The 11,620-nt window shown below is 39.3% G+C and overlaps 1 protein-coding gene across 1 annotated transcript in view; it reads left to right on the top strand.

Moving 5' to 3' along the window:
• The window catches only part of FRZB (frizzled related protein), a 21,809-nt gene extending 11,026 nt beyond the window's left edge, over positions 1-10,783 (top strand). The window contains exons 3-7 of the mRNA XM_019617351.1: positions 559-663; positions 5,710-5,775; positions 7,177-7,381; positions 7,629-7,692; positions 9,653-10,783. Of these exons, the coding sequence (XP_019472896.1) occupies positions 559-663; positions 5,710-5,775; positions 7,177-7,381; positions 7,629-7,692; positions 9,653-9,763 (551 nt within the window). The 3' untranslated portion in view covers positions 9,764-10,783. The remainder of the gene's footprint in view (positions 1-558; positions 664-5,709; positions 5,776-7,176; positions 7,382-7,628; positions 7,693-9,652) is intronic.
• The last annotated feature ends 837 nt before the right edge of the window (positions 10,784-11,620 follow it).

Below are 11,620 nucleotides of genomic sequence, written 5' to 3'. Positions count from 1 at the left end.
AATAAAAAAAAAAGCTTTAAAATTTGAATGTGAGGCACATTCCACATAATGTCTGAAAGCAGTTCTTTGGAAGTTTGGCACAATGTTATTTTTTTTTCCCTTCTATTCTTTATCTATCCTTCAAAATAATCAACATGTTCTTCAACGTGCTGAGGAATAGGGGAAGGTCTGAAATGTTGGTTTGGCATTTCTTTCAATGATATGATTGTGGTTGGTTTGATTTCCTCAGTAACTGAAAAAAGCAAACCAAAAGTAATTTCTCCTTCATCATCTTATTAAATGCAAACTCTGTTTGTAATTTTTAAATCCAGCAAATTCATGCCATAGATTTCCATCCTTGTCCTAAACCTGCCAGTCTCTGCACCACTAGAAGCAGGCTATTTAATATGGTTCAGCATGTAACATTATGTGCTGTATTAAGGTGAAGCTCAGGTAAGAATCGATCACAACTCTGGCAGAAACAGGCAAGCTTCTGCAACTTTACAATCTGCTTATTTATTGAGTTTTAATATATTAAATATCAGAGGAAGATAAAATGCCATATGTGTACGTGTTGAAATAATGCAATACTAAAAATGCTAACATTTTTTAATGTGTTTTATGAATCCATGCCAGATTTCCCAATGGATTCTAATAATGGCAACTGTAGAGGCACCGGCATTGGTGAGTACATTTTTCTAAAACTATATAAATAAGCTGCATGAGTACATCCTTTTAATACTTAATAAACAGCAGCACTGATTGATGCATAGATATTCTGCCCTATCTTGAGATCCTGTAGGTTGTGCTTTTGATTTGTGCTTATAGCTGTCATGGAAAGGTGGGATTTGGGGCTGCAAAGGCTGTGTACTTCTGACCAAATCAGTTGTGCAATTCAAGTCGAGGGAGCTGTGCTGATTTCACTACAAGTTTTGTCTTGAACAGTGAGAATGATCATTACGTGGCACTTCCTCCCTACCATTTTCTCTCCAGTGCATCCAGTTGTTTTTCCACGCAGAACTGAAAATGCAGGGAGGAGAATAACACTGTAGTCGTTGGCAGACTTTTGCTAGCATACTGCTATGAGTTTTGATTTAACTGAGAAATGCTTACAGAAATGATGAGAGAGAAAATCCCAGGTCTGTAAACTGCCAAGCGACACAGTTGGGATCGCGTGCACCAAGATGAATTTCTATAAACTTATAAATACCATTGTTGTAAGTTGCAAGGAGAGCAGAAGTGAAGTTGCAGGTGTTCACAGTCACGTGCTGCAGGAGCAAAGTGAAAAACAGTTGGACACGTAATGTTTTTGGTGCTATGTGTTTTAGCCAAACGGGGCTAGATTCAAGCAGACTGTTTCAGATTCAGTACAGAAGGAAAATTATTTCACTTTGTAGCAAGTTGGTGAGTACACCAACTCTGTCAGTCGTGGGGAGTCAAAAAACACTGAGGATTGTTTTTCTTTTACATACATACATTACTATGACTCTCAGATTTTCAAATTAAATTCCAGCTTCTCTGCAGATAATGGTAAAACTCAGGCTAACCTGAGGAAATGGAGACCTTGTGAGGCTGTTTTTATTCCAGCAAGTTTTTACTTTACTGATTGGTTTTGTTTTCACTGAACAGAGTGAAATCAATCTCTTGAGTGTCACTACAATTCACAGGCAGTGCAAAAAAAGCAAAGCCCAGTTTGGTAGCTAATATTATAGAAAGGTGAATTTGTTGCTTAAGCAAGCCAACTATGGGTTTTCTTGAAATTTATTACTATTCCTTTGGAATTTTTCTTCTCCAGCTACAGTACCTGCTGATGTCCAGTTTGCTAACATAACCACCTAAATATGATTGAGCAATGCAGAATTAGATACCAAGTTTTGCTAACTTCAGCATTGATCTTCTATCACGTTATATCAAAAATATATCTTCAGAACTGCTTGCCCTCAGGGAAGTGGAATTGAAAAATTGCATCCAAAAGAGAGTGAGGATGAACAGAGAAGGTGCTGGTGAAGAGGAAGGGTAATATCTTCATCACTAGCTTTTTACTGTTGGAACACAGTTTGTGGTTCAGTGCACCACACCCATTTCAGCTGACTTTTCTGTCTCTTGGAAGTAAGCTAGATATTTGTATGCTCCATGACATGCTATTCAGGCTACTTAGAAAATTTTCCAGGCTTCTTTATCCGCAACTTAAAATGGAAGCATCTGCCAGGCTTGAGCGTTTGCTTAGACTGTGCATGCACAAGTATTTAAGATGACATGTTTGTAGGTAGTGATTATAGCAGAAAACCTTCTTCCCTGTAGTTCTTTTATTTTGGTAATTTACAGGCAGAAGTTTCCCATGGAATAGATGTTGAGCATATGTTGGTATTATGTTGACACGTTTTAAAAAAGAATATTTAATGGCAAAGTCAGCAGAGATCTCAGTCCTAGTTGGTGTGAGCATCTGCCCTCTGTCTTGGTGCTTAGGCCCTAATGGAGTTGTGGTCCCTGAGCTCTTCTGGCAGCATTGGAGGGGGAACAGTCACGTCAAATGGGACTTCCCCTTAGAATTAACAGTCAGTGAATTTTTACAATGCAATTTTTCTTGCAGCCACCTTTTGTGGATGTTCCCCTTTGCTGGGAATGCTCAGAAACGTGCATCAAATAAAATTATGTTTTCTAATACTTGCATCGTGTTTCCCTTTGAAAGCCTCCGTAACAGGTGATGAGAGAGATGAGTTGCTCATCACTCTGCATCTGGCTTTAGAACTGACCTTGGCAAGTGCCCTTGTGCCACTTTCTGTATTCCTAAGTAGTAATTAGAAATAATGCATCATTATGTAAACTTCTGTAGTATATAAATTTGAAAAACACAAGAACACCTAGAAAGTACCTTCATCAGGGATGTGTGCTATCCATTAGTTCTAGAACAAGTAATAAAAGATACTCCCCTAATTTTTTTTTTCTTAATAGGGAAATATGAGACTATTTTTGTCCCTTAATTTAGACTGTTTTTTTTTCCTACTTGTGTCGCAGAGAAAGGAATTGTAGAGCAGGAGAATGTTAAAAGGTAAAACTTGTTGAATGTGAATGCCAAGATGCCTGCATGAGTGTGGGTCAGAGCAGCACGTCTTTTATGGCGTGTTTCGAGGCAGCTTATAAAATGGGCCAAAATTTGGTCTAAAGTATGCATGAGCTCCCACAGGCAGAAGGGAAGCCAAAAATCACTTCCCTTCTCAGCCTTTATTATTTTAACACAGTTCCATACAAAAGCCTAAGTCTGTAGGATACTATATATAGGTTCCTGAGGACATGTTTGAAATTCAAGGAAACAATATCCTCTTCTTTGGAGATGTTCTCCTCTTTCCTGTATTTTTTTTTAATTTTCAACTACAAAAATCCTTGCAGTCCAAAATAAATGATAATTTTGAGAAGTCTCTAACCATCTTTTCATTTAATGCAGAAACCTTAAAAAGAAAATAGAAGGTATTTCCCAAACTCTTCACAGTGGATTTAACTAAATAACTGGCTGCATGCATCATTATTTCAGAACAGTGATGCATAGAAATAGGCTACGTTAAGTCTTCTTTCACTTAAATGCTGAGTGAAATGCAGCCAGCAGGCAAGACTGGATATTTAGGACACTGAGTATGAATGAGGACACCTGAGTTGTACTTGCAGCTCACCTACTCTTCTCTGAATTATGTTTTACTTGTAGTGGTACATTAGAGTAGATGACCACACACACATGATACTGGGACCTGTGGTTGGAGGAGGGTGAGGCAGTGGGCTTGGGGGGAATTTACCAGTTCACTGATTCTGACAGAGCCCACCAAACTCTACTAGTAAAAAAAAAAATTAAAAAAAATTTAAAAACGCGGATATTTGCATTACAATAATTGGCAGTGAAATATTGTTAAAGTTAATGAAAATATGGGTCTGGGGCTTCAGAATTAGCATTTCCGAGGCACTAATGAAAATGTTGTTACATGCAGTACTGTTTCTAGCTGTCTGGAACACTGCTGGATGTGCTGCTCTTCAGCACTCGTTCATTTTGTGTTTTGAAGGTCATCCTACTGGAAGAGCTAATAATTTCCCATTTTTAATTATACCTACAGTTCTGGATCACAAACCCAAGTGACAGCAGCCTAACTTTGTTGTTAGGTGTGTCCAAAGCACAGGTTTCAATTGTACTCCGGGCTGAGGACACATGGTGTAGATAGATCAGAAGGCTGATCATGGCAGCCTCTCTGCATTATTCTTTCCAAATTAGAGAGCAAGCATGCTGGTGGAACCATGGTGGGATCTAGGCAACATTGCCAAGAAACTGCTGAGCTTTCCTCCTTAGAAAATGCAGGCTGCAAGCATCTGCTGAGTTTTATACTCAATGAGGTGGTTGCTGCCACAAACCAGAGGTTCTCAGCTGCTGGCTCTACTGTATGCTGGTCAGTAACTTCATTCCCTCTGGCTCTCCCAGTTTTCAGTCCCACAGTCCATAATATGGACTCATGAGTAGCTCCTTGTTTTAGTTACACCTATGCAGTCATTTGTTACTGCAGGAATTTTTAGTCCTCTATAATTTCTTAAGGGAGTAGTCAACATTTGAGCACTGCCCCTCCTTAAGTTGTTTCAAGTAAAATTAGCTGAGAAAATAATATCTAGCTGAGAATTAGCTGAGAAAGTAATGTGTCTGTGGCAAAAGAGCCTGGCTTCTTGCCTTTATCCCTTTCTGCTATGTGGCTTTTACCATAACAATGAATTCCAGTCCCAGTGTCAGGTGGGTTTTTTGCAAATCCTGAATGAGTGCCCTGGCCAGGCACCTTACACTGCTTCTTATCCACAGACTCTCCAACAGTGGCATGAGACCTGAAAGTTGTGTACTGTGTTTTATCAAAGCTCTGTGTTGGATGTAGCCCTTCACCTATCAGTTGGACCAGCATTTTAGATGAAGCACTGATATAGCATGTGTATGAAAAATGTTGCACTGGGATACTTTGCAACAGTACTTGCTAGATTGGCATCTTTGTTTTGTCATTGTACTGTTGGAAGAAAGAAATATTACCTACATTTCTGACTCATTTAATTTAGAATAGAGCTCTTGTTTGAGGTGTCTTCTTTAGATCGAAATAGTTCAGTTGGAGCGAACCTTAAGAGCTTGTCTAGTCCAGCTGTCTGATCGCATCAGGGCTAACTAAAAGCTAAAACATTAAAAAGAGCATTGTCCAAATGTCTCTTAAACTCTGATAAGCATGGGATCATCCACTGCCTCTCTAGGAAGGGTGTTCCAGTGTTTGACCACCTTCATGGGAAGAAAAATTTCCCTAATATCTAGTATGTACAATGTTAAAAAGGTTGAAGTTCCTTTTTTTCAAGGCCATGCTTAGAAGCATTCAGAGCAGCGAGCCATCTATCTCTCGGTCTCATCACCTTCTGACATACTTCAGCCATTGATTGTATCTCTTAGGCATCTTCATGTGTAAAGCTTTTTTGTTGTTATGTATTTTTGTTTTCTTTTTTTAAATAAAATTGAATCACTTCAGGTTTTCTCCTAGAAATACTTGAGATCTTATGGGCAGTTTTGTAACACTTTCCAGCAGAGGAGGCCCTCTGTTGTTCAATATTTAACTTCTCTGTAATAAATAAGTAAATTCAGTGGCGGGAAATTCTTGTTAGGTGTGATTTTGGGGTTTTGGGGAGGTTATCACTGAATGCAGGCTGTTTTCTTTCTAAATAAAAGTTTCTGTTTTGTAGAACGCTGCAAATGCAAACCCATAAAAGCTACCCAGAAGACCTATCTACGCAACAATTATAACTATGGTAAGGACAGCTGCATGGCCAGCTTCCACTCATTTTAGGAGATTGCTGTTTATAAGGCTACAGTCAGAGAGTTAAATAGGACTGGGAAAAATGTCACAAAAATAGCCTATGGTTTCAATTACTGATGGTTAATCCAGTAGGACTTATTACAGAAGATGTGGCCTGAAACTTTTCCAAATTCAAAACGGAGAGTGTTTATAGAAGGATAGAGGGGATTAGGCTAATATGTTAGTACAAGAGTGTCTTTGTTGACGTTGAGTGCTAGTTATTCCAATGTCAGCATGGGCATTTGGGATTCATGCACTTTTTTAGTGTGAAAAGTCATTTGTTAAAAATGACGCTGTGGGCTCCTATGCTTGAAATTCCTTCTGGATTTACAGCTTTGATACATTCTGATTTCATAGAAAGGGATGTTTTTGCTAATTTTCATGCCTAAAATCTCATCGTGGCATCTAACAGGCATACTAGGCTTTTGCCTTCTTGTGGATTGCAGCCAGCAACGAATGACTTTTTGACTGTTAGTTTGTACAACCTTTAAAAATGCTCTACGTCCTCTATTGTCCAAATGGCCCTGGTCTTCTAGCATGTCAGGTCCACTGTTACTTTTCATAGGTTATAAGAAATTAGGAATCTGAGGAGTTTACTATCTATAATGGAAAGGATGTCGTTTGCAAGCTGTGGAAGATGTGGTTTTCTCTAGAGTATGACCACTGGATTTGCTTTGTATTTAGTTCACTGGTCACTGTGAGAGAGCCAAATATCTGTTGCCTTTGAAAGGCAACTTTCCCTCCTATGCAACTTACGGCAAAAAGAAAGAGCAAGTAAAGAAACAATTAAACAGGTCACTAGGTCAAGATCAGGAGTATTTGGCGTTCATAAGGAACAGAGCAGATTGGTGCTGGGTCAGTGGAGAGAGGATGAAAAAGGTGAGGGCCTGTCATCCAATAGAGATAGTGATACAATAAGCTTTGATGCATATTCTTGTCTCATGAAAAGATGAGTGTGACAAATTAAGTTCAGACACCTGTAGTGCAAGCAGTCAAATTGAGAATAGTGGCATGAGGCAGAAGGAGAACGTACGAAGAATGAATTAAATACATGCAGTGGGAAGAGCAAAGAGAAGGAGATGCTAAAAATCAAGCCCAAATGTAACAAAACACCCTTACATCTGATGTAATTCCTGCTTGTGACTCATTCTATTTTGAAATATACTGAGCTGTCTGCAGCCTCTTGCTGGAGGATGAAGTGGTGAGGAGCTGGGGGCAGGGGAATTACAGAGTCCAGCTGAGCTTCTGATAACAGACCGTACAAAAGACTAATCCTAGAGGTCATCAAGAATGGCCCCGGGGCGACCTGTATTATCTGCTGCTGTTAACTATACTTTTTGCTACTTCTTCCTAGTCATTCGGGCAAAAGTGAAGGAGGTGAAGACTAAATGTCATGATGTTACTGCAGTAGTGGAAGTAAAGGAGATTCTCAAATCTTCCCTGGTGAACATCCCAAAGGACACTGTAAACCTCTACACAAACTCCGGCTGCCTCTGTCCACCGCTCAGTGCCAATGAAGAGTACATCATTATGGGCTACGAAGATGAGGAGCGCTCCAGGTAACTCCTGCAGCATTATGCTTGAGGTGTTATTTGTTGTTTGTTCTCCTGTCCATCAAGACTGCGTAGTCACCAGCTAAGGCAAACTTTGTGACACTCTGCATGGCACTGTAATAATATTCTCTACTCAGAGGGATTGCTGAGAGCCACAAAGCTCTGCAGGCCCAGAGGTGTGATTCTTGCATGTATTGGGTTCTGTAGGTCATACACAAATGCTGGTGCAGTAACAATTTATCTCCTTCTATAGGTTACTCTTGGTGGAAGGCTCCATAGCCGAGAAATGGAAGGATCGACTTGGTAAAAAAGTAAAGGTAGGAAAATAGCTCAACAAAAGTCAAATATTGCAGATGCCATGGAACAGCTACTGAAGTTTTACAAAACGAAGGAAAAAGACACATGCTAACTCGAGCTAACTAATAATAAGTATCACAAATTAACATGGCTTATTATGTTACTCAGAAATACGTGCCAAGTAGCGTAAGTGGATAGCAGTCATAATTTTCATCTCAACAAAGCAGACCACAGAAGTGTTTTGCCTTTGTAGGGAAACTGTCCCTTCTGCAAGTCAGATGTACTTCATTGGAATTGTAACATTAATGAAAAAAGAGGGCTTTACAAGTGTTTTCCAGACTAAGTCAGAATTACACTTTTCAGATTTTAATATTCTTTAAAACTGTTAGCAAATTTTAAATATAGTTAACAAATTGCATGGGTTGATGACTATTCCAGATTTGTCTCTCTTGCTTAGATATGGAAGGTGCATGATAAGGAAGTCTTGTATTTTACATGTAGTAGCCAACTGGAAGCAGTGAGCTCAAATGGAAACAATACATGAGTGTTTTCTCGAATGTTTTCTAATTTTAGTGTATTCTAATGTCTTCCATGTTCTGGAAGGACTGCCTTTTTATGCTTTGATGCACAGCAGACTGTTGGCTATTTCTACATTTTACACAGATTTCTCTTATTTTAAAACAATTTCTCATCTGTTGTCTTGACACAGCGGTTGTACTTGTGCAAACCAGTCTCTTCTGCTGAATGCTTTCTCCAACAGTTTTAATGGTGACTGGCAGGAAAATATTGTTCTCATTAGAAATACAGGATTCTCTGTGTAAATATGGTACATCCACAGCGATTACATGAGTGAAAAGATATGGGGATCTTATTCCAAGCTGTTGTTTGATTTGGCAGAACTTTCTGAAATCCAGTGCCATGGAATAAACACCAGGTTGCTGCTGCAGGCTGATCTCTGCTCGGTCCCAGTTCGGGGGTGGCAGGGTGATATATGGTTTCTTTCTTGGGAGCTCACATATTTTCTAGCTTATTGCACAGCTGGGATTGCCTTCTATCAAGCACTGGTTTCAGTCCAATTCAGTTGTTTTTCTGTCCAGTACTGGCTTCAATATGCGGAGCATTTTTGTGGTAGGTCTAATGCCTCAGCACTGAAGAGGCTCATAGATAATTTTTTCTTTTTTTAAAAGCAGTACCTAAACTCAATTTTTTCCCCTAATCATGTGATACTTGTTCACTTTTGCTGTACTCTCAGCTCTTGTAGCTATTGATACATAGCATGTGTGGATAAAGATTTTGAAGGTCTTTGTGCCTCTATATCAATGACTTCTGGTACAGTAGTAGTGCTTGCATCAGGAAACTAGTTGAATAAATTAAAGTATAAGGTATAAAGGATGAGAAATGGCTAATTAGGAATTTGTGGCATTTATGACTTGATAACTTCAGACTGTGTTAAGTTACTGTGGGGCAGAAGCTGCTGAGAACGTTGTTCACAGTTGGAGAAGCCTAATGATGGCTCTTCTCATCCCAGTCTCAGTTTTCATAAAGCGTCATCATTTTTTCCAGTTACATTTATTATGCCTTTTTGTACTGCAGTTGCTATTGCCTGGAAAAGATAATTCAAAAAAAAAAAAAAGCACTTGATTATTTTCCCCAGCTTCCCCTAGCGACTGCACAGGGGGCTTCATTTACATAAGCTTTTTAGATACTTCTGAAGACTCTTTACTGTGCCTTGCCATCAGCCCCTTCATTCACAGAATGTATTAAACCAGGCCAAGAAATGGATGTTCCTCTCTGTTGGAAATAATTATTCTCCTCCATTGGGGCCCAACACAGGGTATTGTGGTGGCAGCAGCAGTGATTTTTGTTGTTGTTTGTAAAGCCACACAGTTACCATATTTGTCATCATAATAACATTTATTATTTATAAACTCTAACTTCTTCTGTCATCTTTTTGCAATTCCTCTGCTTTTCGATACGCAGCGCTGGGATCAAAAGCTCCGCCACCTGGGCAAGGGGAAAGGAGAGCCAGGACAAAGCGATTCGGCACCGAAGACTGGGAAGCCCAGCAATGCCCGGCAAGCTCGCAGCTAGATGTGAAATGCCCTACGCCAAAATTCAGTGGACTATCTGTCAAGACTTCACTGTTGGAGCAGCAAAGGAGAAATTGCACTATTGCACGTTATATTCTATTGTTTACTACAAAATAATGTTTTAGCTTATATTAGTTTTTATTCTCCCTCTTGTTTTCTACCTTTTTGTTTTGTTTTGTTTTTGGATGTGTGCAAGCTCTGGAAATAATATGTTCTTTTATGTTACTAAGAACTGTAGAAAACTGCCTTTGTGAGGTGCGGGAAGGTCAGGATATGCTGAAGTTGCCATTTTAACTCCCATATCTTCTTAGCGGGTGTACCTGTGCAAGCAGGAGATCTAGTGCAGCCCATCATTAGTGACCCACACCAGCTTCCTTGGCTCAGTCATTCTGATCACAGCCTTGGTCGCTGCTTGCAAACCTCCTTACTGGGCCGGGGTTTGTTAAGTGCATATGTTTTTATTTGAAAATATAACTGCCATATACACACACAGGTTAGAGTCACATGGCACTTCTGGAGAAATTATGAAAAGACAATTTTTTGAATACTCTGGACCTTGTAGGAAACCTTACGTAGCTCTGCCACAGCAAAACTTTATTTATCATACATTTCTTCTCTTATAATGGCAGTTTCTTCATTTTTTTTTTCTTCTTCCTTTCTGCTGAGTTGTAGGAGTAGACTGCCTTACCAGGCCTGCTTCTCAGTACAGGTCTGCACTTTATCATTCTGATTTTGTGGTGTTATTCTTCAGTCAGTGCCTATATAAGCAAGTGTTCAATACTCAGTAAAATACGTCCAATAAAAAAAATTGTAGTTGTCAATATGGACCTTAGCTGACATTTGAGCCAACATCGTATTTTTATATTGCTGTTCAAAATATAAAACCCCAAATCCCTTCCTTTTTGTGCTTTTATAAAATTCTTTGCAGATAGTAATAACATGTTTGAAATTAAACACTCTGTTCTTTTGTTTTTCTTTTCTCTCTTGCTTGAAAGAAATTAAAATGATGTAAATAAAATAACAGTTCTTTCCATGTAATATACAGAGGGGAAACCACTCTGCTTATGATGGCTGCTGGGTTTTCAACTATGAGTATTTTCCATAGCCACCTGTTTTCCTAGCTCACTTAAATGCATTTGGGCTGCCTCTTGTTAGCAAAGCAGTGCTGCAGTTGTTAAGTTGAAAATGTGCTGGTAACAAGTACATCCAGAAATATTTGGGAATATTTATAATAATGTCATTTTAAGGTGACATATAATAAGAAAGGGTGCTGGGGCAAGTTTTCCACCAAGCAGGATACCAAGTAAGTTGAAAGATAGACCTGTTTCCTGCAAAGCTCAAAATCTGCATGGGTTGATTTGGTGGTGGTGGTGGTGGTGGTTTTTGTTTGGTTTGGTTTGGTTTTTTTTCCATAGTTTGCAGTGGGATATTAAGTCTTCAGCTGGTTTGGTGTTTGCTCAGAATACTGCACAGGCTGGCTCAGAAACTGTGGAAAGGCTTTCAACGGAGAAGCTGAATTTAAACAAAAAAATCACATCTGGAAACCTTGCTCTGGTGTATTTTGGACGTTGTAGTTCGTTCTCATCTACTCTGTTGGTTGGAACCTGGCCTTTTCAGGCATGCTGTGAGTAAGCAGGTATCTGCCTGTGGTGGGTCAGAGCAGATACATCAGGATGAACATCAGTACTGCGGCAGCAAACAGACTTGAGGAGTGAGTAAACAGCAAGTCCTATGAAGCCCATTGCCAATATAATCTATCATATATACTTATTGGGCTTTGGACTTTTTTTATAAAGCAATGAATAGCAAGCAGTTCATGTGAGAAGGAAGAATTGTTGCACAAAATGTCACGAAAACT

Source organism: Meleagris gallopavo, chromosome 7 (genome assembly GCF_000146605.3).
Source record: "Meleagris gallopavo isolate NT-WF06-2002-E0010 breed Aviagen turkey brand Nicholas breeding stock chromosome 7, Turkey_5.1, whole genome shotgun sequence".
Classification (NCBI taxonomy): Eukaryota; Metazoa; Chordata; class Aves; order Galliformes; family Phasianidae; genus Meleagris; species Meleagris gallopavo.
The sequence above is the reverse complement of the archived record's forward strand: the minus strand, read 5'-3'. Positions and strand labels throughout refer to the sequence as shown.